Source organism: Arvicanthis niloticus, chromosome 2, assembly GCF_011762505.2.
Source record: "Arvicanthis niloticus isolate mArvNil1 chromosome 2, mArvNil1.pat.X, whole genome shotgun sequence".
Taxonomy (NCBI): Eukaryota; Metazoa; Chordata; class Mammalia; order Rodentia; family Muridae; genus Arvicanthis; species Arvicanthis niloticus.
The window spans coordinates 141,014,956-141,028,326 of NC_047659.1; the positions used below are offsets into that span (position 1 = coordinate 141,014,956).

General features: G+C 45.7%; 1 protein-coding gene across 1 annotated transcript; it reads right to left on the reverse strand.

Annotated features, from left to right (window-relative positions):
* Window positions 1–3,811: 3,811 nt before the first annotated feature.
* Cbln4 (cerebellin 4 precursor) lies at window positions 3,812–11,673 on the reverse strand. The gene is made up of 3 exons (XM_034495264.2): window positions 9,643–11,673; window positions 6,603–6,719; window positions 3,812–5,155 (listed from the first exon to the last, which is right to left on the reverse strand). Exons 1-3 carry the CDS (start codon window positions 9,922–9,924, stop codon window positions 4,958–4,960), a joined length of 597 nt encoding a protein of 198 aa, XP_034351155.1. The 5' UTR covers window positions 9,925–11,673; the 3' UTR covers window positions 3,812–4,957.
* Window positions 11,674–13,371: the final 1,698 nt, after the last annotated feature.

Here is a 13,371-nt window from a genome sequence, read left to right on the forward strand (position 1 = left end):
CAACGCGGTTAGTCACATGTAGACAAACACGCCTGCATCCCCGCATCTGCATGGACTGCATGGACTTTGATAGACTGAGGCTGTCTGGTGTCCCATGTGGCCCCAAGGCAGGCAGTCTCCCTTAGAGACAGAGAGCTTCTAGAACTCCTCATATGGGGCTACAGATGTAGTATGTCAGTTGTTAAAAGCACTGGCTACTCTTCTAGAGGATCCAGGTTCAGTTCCCAGCACCAACTCTGTCACTACAGTTCCAGGGGACATGCCGCCCTCTCCTGACTTTCATGTGCACTGCATGCATGTGGTACACAGACATCAATGTACATGCCCATGCACATAAAATAAAACTTTTTTTTAAAAACCAACTTGTTAAAATGCAGATTGCAACTGGGTAGGTCTGGTGTGAGTCTTGGCCCCACCAGGCTTTCTAACAAGCCCCAGAGCCTGTAGGTGGTACAGTTCGTAGGCGTTACTATGAGTAACAAGGCTAAAGAAAAGCTGACAGAAGTTCAAGTCAGCAGCGGCAGCTGAGGGTGCAACGGACAGCTATTACCAATGTGGAACCACAAGCCTCTCCCAGATCTTCTCCCTCAAAGACAGCATCTGAGCCAGCTCCTTGGGGGGGATTTTTACGTATGTTGGCATGCTAACCTGTGTTAGCATGTTGGTTTGAAGAATTTAGGGTTAAGGTCATAGGGCTATCATTGCCTCTTACAAAGGCTGAGGGTAGCAAGGTGGTGTGTGTGTGTGTGTGTGTGTATGGGTGTGTGCGCATGTGTGATTTTAATCTTGAAAGCCACACCAAAAGCTGACCTATATTAGTAGGGGAATAAATGCCAACTTCTTAATCCTCTCCTCTACCAAAGAATCACTAGGGAAGAGAATTGTGCCAAGGATTTGTGTGAGAATAGTCACCAATGGCCATACCTCTGTTTTCAACACTTAGAGCCACCAGGTCAACCAACATAGGAGCTTGCTAAGCCCAGTAGACACTGATGGTTAAGAGTCAGGGGTTTATACAGCACAAGAGGCTGACTAAAGCATATGGGCCTCAGTGGGAAGGCAAGGTGAGAAACACATACACACTGCTGCTGCTTCAAGTGATAAATCCAGCTTTGTTGGTGTTTCAGGGAAACAGCAAAGCAGGGAAAAGAAAATGTTAGCCGTGCTACAACCTCAGGATCTTGGAGCCCATCGTCCATTATGAGGGCGAACTCATCCATGTTAGTTGACAACATTTGTTTTGAAAATTAAAGTGGGGGCTGGGGAGATGGCTCAGCAATGAAGTGGATGAATGAGAGGCTCTGAATCCAGATCCCCAGGACCCAAGTAAAGAACCAGGTAGAGTGGCATGCATCTATAACCCCAGGGCCTGGAAGATGGAACCAGGAAATTTATTAGGGCTTAATGGACAGGAGGCTAGCCAACTGTTGAGGTCCAAGTTTAGTGGAAACCCGTGTCATAAATAAGGTCAGAGCAACCAAAGAGACTTGATGTGGACCTCTGGCCTCCACACACATGTACATACAGGTATACACACACGATAAACATGTACACACAGGTTTACACATAGGACTAACTTGTGTGTACAATTTAAAGCAATAATTTTGCTTAAAAAGAAAGAGTAGAGGCCAGAGACTAAAAGAATACAAGAGAAATAACTAAGAATCAAAAGAAAGGGGTCAGCAAACTTAACTCAGTAATAATACATATTTTTTTAGTTTTAAATGTAAATAGATCAGTGAAGTCTGTCCCGGACCATGGGCAACTCCCCCAATCACATGGAATCAAGCAGATTCCCTGCACAGCTCCTTTCTTCAGGCTGGTTTGCACTGATAGCTGCAGACAATAGCTACAGACATTGCAGAGTACTGAGGGGCCAAGGAAAATACGGGGCTCAGTGAGTGTGCATGTTTTGCACCCATCAATTTCTGGAAACAATTTGTCGAGTTACAGAACATGCAGAGAGCACCTAATGGCATTTGTGAAAATATTTGTGAGACCACTTCTGTTCTTCATCCTGGTCCTTCCCAGCTCCACGTTCCCTCTTCCTTGGACCAGTCCCTATATCCTCCACACTCCTTCCTAATGCCAATCCTAATGCCTCCACAGGTTTTCTTGTTGTTCTGCCCATTTGTGGGGCGGGGATGGGGGGGCTTAAATAATGGATATAGCAAAATTCAGTGATCAGCCTTGAGATCGCAGCTCCCTCTGAGCCCCAAGCACTTCCTGTGTCTGAATGAAACTTTGTAGCCAACTGTAGCTAACTGTAGCCAACTACTGCTTTGTAACTAAAGTCACCAAAGCTCAGAGAAACAAAAAACCTCCTGAGTGATGGGGATGGCAAAGGAAGCTAGCAGGACTACATCCCCGAATCTACCCAACTGTCAGTGCCTTTGTAACTAATCTTCTCACCTCTTGCTTATGCTCTTTTAAGTCATTTTTTTTTTTCTGGACAACATGTCTGTGATAGCTGTAAATCTCCTAGGACCTAGTTAAGTTGAACCTCCGTAGCTCTCATCCTGGCCTGATCTCTTCACGTGGGCTACAGCATCACAGACCTCTATACCTGATGGCCACAGTCTGGGGTCTTTCCCAACACAGGATGGATTCTGCATCCCAAGACATAGATGTTAGACTTAGTTAGATGTGTAAGTTAGGACTTAAGGCTCAGCACTTCACCAAAGCATTTGTATGTTCAGAAGAATCAAGAAAGGTAAAGGGGGCACCCACAAAGCTGGCTACTAGTCCACTTGTCTAATACATTGGTACACTGACAGATTTTGATAATAGCCTAACTATCACCATCCTGCCAGGCCTGTCCATTGGTCATTTCCACACTCTTAACTCATGTTGCCAAAGTAATGACTAACAGATTGTCTTACGATTGTCCTGCTGTCATGTCCAGATGCAGACCTGGTTTGCATAGACCAGGTGGAGTAGCTACTAGGCAGAGTTGGTTCATGGTTAGAGCATCCCAGTGCCTTGTGAAGGAAAGCCACTCTTACTATCTCGGTATGCAATACTAGAAAAAGAAAAACAGCATTCTATATTATAAAATCAGGGTTACTAACAGAAAGCTATCAGGGGACAACTTGCATCAAGGACTGTTGCCAGGATCTTCAGGGAGTTCTTTCTAGGAAAGAGAGAAGCCTTCCTAGAGCTGACTGAACATCCTAGCATGGAGATCAATTACAGACTCTCTGGAAGGTGTTCCAGAGTGGCTCTCTTGTAACATGTTCCTTGTGGCTCCAGCTACAAGAGGACCCTTGCCCCAACAGGGCCACAGACCTGGAGATGGAACTACCACCATCACCACCACCACCACCACCACCACCCAGTCATATAAATACTATCTACCCTTTCAAAAAAGAAGTCCTGGGAGCAGGCAGAGCCTTTGCGGCAGTCCTCTGGTTGGAGATACTAGCCTGGATATTGGCCACCAGTCACTCATACATGGAGCAACCTTGTGATATTTCAAGAGATCGTTTTAACTTCATTTTCCTAGCAAGTCCTTCTGAAGGGAGAGCTTGCTAAATTCATTGATTCCCTTTGGCAAGCTTGCAACTCCTGGATTTGGACAGATTAAATAGACTAAAGATTTCCTATACTTACTCAAAGGGCATTACCTAAAAACTCAGGAAGATTTTTTTTCCCTCCATGAAAAAGGAAACAAAGAGAAGAGAGGGACAGGAAAAATAAAGGAAAGAGGGAGAGAGGGAAGGGTGCAGGAAGGGAGAGGATAACGGAGAGTGGATAAACTACATAAAAAGATACATCCTTAGACCCAAAAGGACCAAGCCAACCATTCCACTAACATATAATAATCTTTATTCTGTAAGAGAGACATAAATAATTTTATGAATTCATATGACCTATACAAAAGACAAAATAAAATATTGCACTAAATTTAATTGTGAAGTATCTGGATTTAATATTAGCTGAACAGATAAATATATACAAGTTAAGGAATTAAGGCAAAACCAGATGATATTTCAAACACAACAGGAGATTTGAAAAATAGATACAATTAAAAATAAGAGCATACTATCTCCAGTTAATAAAGTGGTCATGGTGAAGGAGAAAATAATTCCTTATGGGTTTAATAAAGTAGTTATTATCAATCACGTTAATTAAAGTTGAGCAATAGAGTATGCGATTTCCCACCAAGGAGAGGTGCTTTGCCAAGGTTTGGGACTGAGCATCAGAGTTGGGGTAAATAACTTCTTCTTTGTCAGATTATGATCTGTTTTTTCCTATTAGAAAATATAATTTGGAAAATATGACTCTTTCACATATATAATTAAAATACAACTATGGAGCATTCATTTTGGGGGTGGGGGAGAGGTCACATGGGTGAGTTCAGAGTTAAGGGGCATTTTGAGGCAAGACATCTGTTACCTTATGGGTAGAGAGAACACAATGCCAGTCACTAAAATACAATCCCAGTTACCTTAAGAGAACAAAACAAACCAATTCAAAAGTAATTATATATATATTTTTAAAAAGTATAATCAATAATCAGTGTATCCACACATGTACACACACGTCTTTGGCAGTTCCACTGTAACCACTGAAGTCAGAACTTCCACATTTTTCTAACTTTCAGGCCCACTAGCCGGTCTTTCAAAAACAAAGAAATAAAAACCCCCGCATCTGCAGCCAGTGCTGTACTAGCAGGAAACTAAACAGAACAAACCTTGAGACGGCTTCTGACAGTTAACGTGTAAGCAGATTAAGGATTTTCAGCTTTGGAGTCCTGATCCACACATAAAGAAACTGGCACACATACGAAAATGATCTGTGAAACTTTGTGTTTTGTCCAAACAGGTCTAGAATTCTCAAAGAGAATTCATAGTCACCCATGAACAAAACAGTAAGAAACATCAATCCAAGAGTGCTCTTCGGATAACCCAGGGGTGGGCGCCCTCACTCTTGGGCATCACGGAGAAGTCAGGTTCTACAGAGGAAACACCAGAAAGCCAGAAAACGTAGAATACTGCCAGCCGCCGAGCAAGTTACCTTTCTCCAGTTTTAGGTAGACCTTATCTTCTTTGTCCAGGTACAGTAGCACTCCATTAGTGGCAGCTTCACGGGTCACATCTTTATCCCCAGCAAATGCAGAGATGACTGGTTTTCCATTTAACATCAAGTTAACCTGGAAAGAAAAGGATCACCCCCCCCCCAAAAAAAAGGTTCCTTCAAAATGTGTAGTAGGAAACAGTCTAAGGCAGCTGACCTGGTCAAATATTTGCTATTTGAGAAATATCCTTTCCCTTCAAACTGGACATATGTGGGGTCAGATTTAGTGTGTGTGTGTTTGTGTGTGTGTGTGTGTGTGTGTATATTTGTGTATGGGTGTGTGTGTGTATGGGTGTGTGTGGTTTTTTTTTTCATATAGAAATTTCCTACAAAAACAATGCCACCCAGAGAACCATCTAGTCATGTGAAAACTGACTTTCCCTAGTGTGTAAACAAAGCTAACTACTGGACCAGCCTCATATGCTCAGCATCAACTATTTGGTACAAAGTTGTCCACTAGCTTCTCAGTGTTGGTGCCCCGACAAAGTCAGATACCACCAGCTGCTCCCAGCAACTGAGTAGGTATCTCTTTCTGGAACTTACACAGCAACAAAGGTCATTTAAAATGTCAAGAGTTTCCAGGGAAGTAGATATGTTCACTAACCACTCCCTTTCTCTAGGTTAAGATTAACAAGGAATACATTAGATCTACAGCTGGTCAGTTGATCCAGTCGCTGGGATATAAAAGTGAGAGCTGACTCTGCCATCTATTAATCATAGGGACATAAAATATAATATAAATGTTAGGCATTCAATGTAACATATTCTAGAATTCCAGAAACATGCACCACACAAGGCTAAATAACCATGCAACTGCAACTGGGGAGAAGTTGCAAGAAAAATTAAAAAAAAAAAAAAAAACAAAAAAAAAAAAATAAGCTATAGCCAGCGGAACTCAGCACATCCTTTTGCAAAAGCATCATAAGTAGCTGTTCCCTGGTAGTCTGCTTTCAATAGTTAATTGCATCTCACTGTTTTTAAATGGTAGTAAACCTGTTTTATTTATTTAACGTCCATTTGTAAAGTTTTATGAGACTTTTCTATATAGGTTGGAATAACTTTTATGTTGTCATGAGATAAAATTAAGATGTCCCATAGAGGATCCCTGTCATGGAATCTTTGCCAAGCTATGTTTTGTTGTTGTTGTTTTAATAGTTAATTGCATCTCACTGTTTTTAAATGGTAGTAAACTTGTTTTGCTTATTTAATGTTCATTTGTAAAGCTTTGCAAGTTTCAGTAACTTTTGTTCAGACATGAGATAAAAATCAATCTCTTTAGAGATTTATGTCATGAAACTCTTCCAAGCTGTGCTTTGTTGCTGCAGTTGTTATTTTGGCTTGTGTTGCTTATTTTCCTACATGCCTTTGTCACATACCCAAGTGGATGTTGTAAAGAAAAAAAATTGCAAATCACATGTGTTTGAAAACAAACACAAAGGGTAGACAACTATCTTCCTGGTGCAAGCAGGTCCTGCACAGACGCTGAAATGCAGAGGTGGGAAACACTCAGAGGGAGCACCTACCTGGATGGTTTGGCTCTGGTAGACTTTAATTACATGAAAACTGAAACTATAGATTCCTTTCCTCGGTGCCACAAAGACAGATTCCAATGTGAAAAAATTGCCCACGTTAACCAGGATCTACAGATAAAAAGCAATGAATAATGGTAAATTATAGTTTCCTCCCATGAGTAAAATAAATTCCCTCCTCCTCCCTTCCCCATTCCTTCATTTCTTTATATTTTCCTTCTCTCTTTTCTTCTCTCCTCTTTCTTCAGTTTTTAAATAACTATCTTCAGAAACAATAGAGAATAAAACTGCAAATCCTATTTCTTTCCTGTTAAGTTGACTTAGAAAATAAATGTGCATATTGGAAGGGTCTTCTACCTTTTAAATAGTACAGGGAAAAAAATAAATAAAACAACTGTGTTGTATTCGTGTCTTAATTTCCAGGCCAATGTCTCTGGGATCATCAAAATAACATGTGAAGGTTTGTATTAGCTTTTCACTGAGAACCGGATGGAAGGCATCTGCCTTGCAGTTACATCTCCACAGTCTACAAGCCTTCCCAATGTCCAGAAGGGACGTTACCTAGCCAGCCAATCAGCATTCGTGGGCTCTCTGCAGTAATCCCTGGACACATCACAGAGGCATGGTACCCCCTCCACCATGGGGCATAGCTCATGGCACCACCAGTTGGTACCACAGAGATGTAAAAAACAACTTCTTCCCCCAGTCTCTGCCAGAGCTCTCCTCAGATCCATGGCTATTATTTTTGCTTATGTGCCATCTAAGCCTTAACATAATACATTGGTGATGAATCAGTCCTGGCTGGATGCCGAGACAAGGGCATAAATATATCAGACAGTAAACTGGGTGGTCTTTCTGTGGTCTTCTGTGTTCTTGCTTTATCTTCCTATCAGTCACCTGAAATCCATTTGAAGTTCAAGGGTCAAAAGTGAAAAGTTAAGTTAGACACTGGAACTAAGAAAGCCACAATGCACCTTGTACTTCAATGTGTGTCTGGCTGTGACATTAACTCTGAACCTCTGTGCATTCTCAGTTAAATTTCAGTGTCTCAGAAGTAAGTCCCTTCCTGGGAAAGCATAAGACCCCAAACAAAACAAGGAGGCTTTCTTCCGTGTCTCACCAAGAAATAAATCCATAAAAATCAGATGCGTCTCTACAGATATATTTTCTGCTTATTAGAGTCAGTCTGCTGTTATCTGTCTTAAACATCATCTTCTTGTCAAGATTAACATAATTCGTACTTCCTGCTTTGTTTCCTCAAAGTGTACCATGTCTCTTTACAGCACACCAGAATGTCAGAACGCTTAGGTAAATACACCAGGCTCAGCCCCGCCAAATACAGACCTGTGTGTAGTTTTACTGAGAGCCCAGCCTCTCACCCTAAGAATCAGCTCTCTGCCCTCTGACTTGAGACCAGATGGACTTTCTAATGCACCATCGCCAGCTGTGTACGATTCCCTGACAAAACATTTGCAACAAGATCTTTTCCCCAGCACAGTAGAATAATGTAAGGTGCTTAGCCAAGACTTCGAGACTCAGGTACAAGAGCCATTCTTTATTAACAAAGTAGAGGTGCCGATTATTGTTGGTTAGTGAACATGAAGCTGGCTTTGGACTCTACAGGGTAATAGAAGCATCCAAGCATGTCAGGATTTATAACTAAATGTGTCTTGTTGTCTCTAAGATGCACGGCTCCCAGAACAAAAGAAAAAAAAATCCTTTTCCTGTTCTAATTGGTGGAAAGGTCATTGAAAAGAAAGCCCCAAACAAACATAGCACAATGTCCATGAGCCTTCGACATTTAGGTAATGCATTAAAACCCAGATCAGGCTGCATTGGGCTCCCTTTCCATCACTTTGTTAAATACTGCACCAAAATCTCCAAAGGGATTACTTAATTCATATTTTAAATGTATAGCTATCCCATTCTAAGCCTCTAGGGAGACATCTCTAGCCAGCTGCTGTGTGTATTAGTTAGAATTAAGTAAAGAGCAAGAATGTCACCTGAGTCTTTCCTGGCACGTCCGGAAGCCCCACTTCACCTGCCCGTGGGACTCTGTATACACCTGTGAACTGTGACTTTGGAATAAGGTAGACTTGGGTACTGTTGTGGATGGAACCAAGATGTTGGAGCGGGGCTTCTGCCCTGGGGGCTTTGCTAAGCTGAATCCCTGGGATTGCTCAGTTACTCCAGTCTACAGAGCCCGAGCAACTGGGCAGAGGCTGCAGCTTTCATCAATTTCAGTCTCATTCCCCTGGCTGCAACCTCAAAATTTGTGCTTTCTTAGCAATTTACAATGCCCTGGGGGAACCAGGAAGGGAAACCCAGCTCCCCAGCGCTTACCTGCCCAAGCTCTATGCAATTACTCAGTCCCTTTTCCTCCCGCCTCGACAAGTTTTCTGAGTGGAGCAGTAGTGAATGAGAAAGGCTTTTGGTCTATTCCAGGCATGGCCACCCTGGACCCTGCAGAGTCACCCTAGAGCCTTGGAGGTGGTTCCTGACCCCTAGAACCACACCCCTAATCCCCTCATCGTCTGTGTCCACTTGGAAGGGTCCCTGCATCCTGTAGAGCCCCAGAGCCTTTTGGAGAGATGAGCCTCCATCTGGAAACACAAGTCAAACATTTCAGGTTGTCTATTGGGGTCCCCCCAGGAACGCCTTCAGAGCACCTGCTGATAAGTCTGAGCCAGAGGCCCAACTTCTCTACCAATAGATCTCAGCATCCAGGGACAGTGTTCCCTTCAACCCCTGATGACCTGTTGCTGTTAAATTTGTCTCGCTTTCAGCTTTCCAGGTGCCTTCCTCTGCGCTCCCAAGCCACCCACCGCGCAGGCCTCTGCCGGAGACTAAGGGGATTGAAGAGGCTGTGATTGTTGGGAAAGGGAGGTAGCTCTGAGTTCCAAACTGATACCTTCAGGGAGGTAGTTAATCCTAATCACACATCTTAATTATACTAGCTTAATCTGGGCAGGCATCCCCTGATACCCAGAGACCACCCATTCCCCGTGCGCTCTGCATCCCTCGGGGGTCTGACCTGATCAAAATAAATGATGCGAGTCTTGTTGCTCATCTCAGATGGCTCGTGGTTGGTGCTCCGAACCGCCGAAAAGGCCACCTTGGAGTTTGCTGCCCGGACAGATATCCCCAGAGGGGAAGAAGATGATCCCTTGGAGTCTGTAGCTGGGTTCGAGTCGCACACCACCAGACACTTGCCCTCCAGAACGATGGGTTCCGTGTCATTCTGTGCCCAGACAGGCAGCACGAGAATCAGCAGAAGAGCTGGTACCACGGACAGCGCCCGGCGCGCGGAGCCCATGGTGAGCCGCGTGCGCAAGCGACAGCCTGGCGCTTCTGCTCCCGGGCGGCGCCTGCTACCCCGGGATCCCGGAGCTCAGGAAGAAGCTAGATCGACAGCGCTGCAGGAACAACGGCGGCGGCGGCGGCAGCAGCGGCGCGCGCACTTCCACCAATTCTCAGGGCTGAAGTCTCCCTTCGAGCTGGCTGGCTGGCTCTGCTACCTTTGTCCTTTAAGGAGCTCATGCAGAACTCCTACTCTAACTCCTCCACCCCCAAATCAGTTTTGCCTGGGGCCGCTGCACCCACACGTGTCCCTTGACATCTAAAAAGTCTCCAGACCCTCGCGGTCACACCTCAGAAGAACAAAATAAATGCTCACCCCAAACCCAAGCACTCCTAGTGAAGCACGGAGCTGAAGACACAGTGGGGACTCAGCGAGTAAACGCTACCTAGGGTGGCTAGTGCGGGTGTCGGTCCTGTCCGAGAGACTCTGGTTGGCGCAGGAACAAATTACAGAGGCAGGAGGTGTTTCCGGGGATGAGAAGAACGCCAGGTTGTGTCCGTGGCCAGGAGGCTAGCGACTCCCACTTGCGCTTGGTCAAAAATTTTCCCCAAACCCGGTGTCACTCCGACGCAGGTAGGCGGCAGCTGAGTGCCCTTCACCAAAAGCAGTTCTAAGGTGCAGGGCGCCGACTGCCCTGGGTTCCTGCGTCCCTGCGCACAACTTTGTGTCTCAACGCGCAGTGCAGCCGGGAGGGACAGCGCCGAGAGGGCACCCTCGCGCTATTTATAGGACTGCTGCCTGCAGATGATTTTGGCTCGCTCGCTCATCCCGTGGAACCCCGGAAAGCAGAAAAGGAGTCCGGTGACCCCAGTGGAGCAGCGCCTGTGTGACGTTGAACGCACTCGAACCAAGCGGGGTGCACCGCGCTGCTGGCAGCCAAAGTCTGAGGCCACTTGGTTCCCCAAAATCGCACTGTGTGTACTCAGAGGATAATGCTCGCCGGCCCGCGCCGCCCGGGGCTCCGCGGCTGCTCGCCGCCAGCTCCACCTGGACCCGCAGAGGGAGTCGTGGGTCCTCTTACCCTCCCCTGCGCAAGACTCTCTGAACCGAAAGTGGCGCTGCCGGCTCAGATGTGGAGATGGAAGGACCGCGGAGAATCTGCGTGGTTTGCTGCCTGACTCTAAGAGTCACCCCCAACTGCGCCTGGTCCGGAGCTTGTCCCACGTAGCCCTCAAGTCTGGAGAGCACAGAGAAGACCTGGGGCAGTTCTGTGCCCAGGACAGGGTGGTGGTGGAGGAGGCGCCTGGTTTCTTTCTTCTGCTCAAGAGGATGAGCCTCGGAACCCACAGGGGCGCGCCTTCCCACTCACGTTGTGCATCCACCCCAAGCAGGGCCAGGAAAAATCTTAGTGAACAGTATCCCTTAAATGTAACAATTAAAATGCACACCCCGAGAGTACTGCACCCTCCCCCGCTTTGATGTTCCTCCTCTGTGCACTCCACTGCCATCTTGGCCTCTGACTGGCAACTATTTTCCTCTTCCGAATCCACGGAAGGGAAGAGGAGAAACAGGGCTTGGCTTTGTAGTTGGCTGCATGAACCTGACCAAGATACATACCTTAATGAGTGGTCAGCACTACCCTAACTAAGGGCCCTGGCTTTCTGGTTCTGTGTTCTTTGCGGTCAGGGCACTCCCAAATTTCGTATTGACTTCTCTAGACTTCCAGCTGCAGGAGAGCAATGCAGCTATTCTTTAATCAAAACAACGTCCCCATGGAAGCCACCAGCCACTTGGACCTCACGATTAATACGATTAATACATACTGGTCGCGCTAATTGCTTAGAGGTTGAGTCATGTCCTTGGGTCAGACCAAGCTCCCCAGATGGTCATGTGCATTCTTGGAATGGTGTTCAAGCTCCTCCCCAGCAAAATCCAGACCTACATCTTTAGTCTGATCTCCTAAGGTTCTCTAAGGGAACGTGTGCTGCAAACTCATGCTGAAATTCCAAGTGTTAAGATACAAGATGCCCCTAGGGTTGATCCTTAGCCCAGACTTCCTATAATGATAGAATGATGTGGTGTCTGGAAGCACAGTTGAGGGAGGCAGGCAGTGTTGCTTGTGAGTAGCTGGTGCTCTGGGATGACGCTATTCGGAACAATGTCGGATATCTTTCATCTAAGCTGTAAAGAATCAGGAGAGCTAGCCAGGCCTTTAGGAGAAGGCCACCTTGACGCCACCATAAAACTTCACAGAGTTTCTCATCTGACCTTTTCTGACTTCCTTATTCAAGCACTGGTCACTAGTCATTGAGCGCCTGTGGTGCCTCCGTGGTGTGTGTGTGTGTGTGTGTGTGTGTGTGTGTGTGTGTGTGGTGGGTGTGTGCACATGTGTATGTGTGTGTGTGTGTTGTGTTGTGTGTGTGCACCCGTGTGTGTGCATGTGTGTGTGTAAGCATGTGTACATATGTGTGCACATGTGTACAAATGTTGTGGGGGGGTGCATATGCACATGTGTGTGAAAATGGCTTCGACAGTGGCCTGCTCTATCACTCCATGTCTTACTCCCTTGACACAGGATCTCTTACTGAACTTGGAGCTGGCTATCAGTCGGCAAGCCTCCTGTCTCCCCCTCCCCCGGCACTGGGGGGATGCAAGCATGTGCATCCCCACTTGGCTTTTCACGTGAGTTCTGGGAATTTAAGAGATCCTCGTGCTTGCAAAGCAGGAGCTGTTACTGGCTGAACGTTTACTGTCTCCCCGACCCCAGGGCTGGGTTTGAGACCAGACACTAGAAGAAATTTGGTTCTGCTTTTTCTCCTGTAAGGGTAAGAGTGCCTTCTCTGGCCAAGATGGAGAATCCTAGCTAAACCTTAGCTTTTTTCAACTGAGAGAAGTTTGAGAAAGAGCTCTATTGACAGAGTTGTTAAATATATAATCTTTATCTTCCTCACAAGCCCCAATATATTCTCTCTGGATTCTTTTCTCCTCTCAGGATTCCTTTTCCAAAGAAGTTCTTATCTAAATAAATTCCTTACTTCTGTCACTGACAGAGTATTCTTGTAGGCCCCAAATCTAGCAGGGTGACTGAACTACAGACCCAGTGACCAAACGCTTCTAAATAGAATGTAATGTATGAGTCATTTGTCCGACAGGACGAGCTAATTGGAGTGAGACCCCTCCCGTGAAATATAAATCTAAAGCTTCAATCATCCGGGGAAAATCTGGGTTCCTTGTTAAAAGAAGACATGCTATTCAAGGTGACCTGTAGGTGTGGACCGGGGCAGTTCCTGCAGTGACCTGCTAAGAGAAGCTATATGACGCTGTGAGCCAGTCAGACCTTTCTCCCCTACAGAAGACTGAACCGCGAGAGCTTCAAGGCTCTGGGACTGGCAATCTGTTTAATACCAGAAGTCCATTAGATATCAGAGTCAGGACAGACCACTGAGAGGAGGCTCCCACACT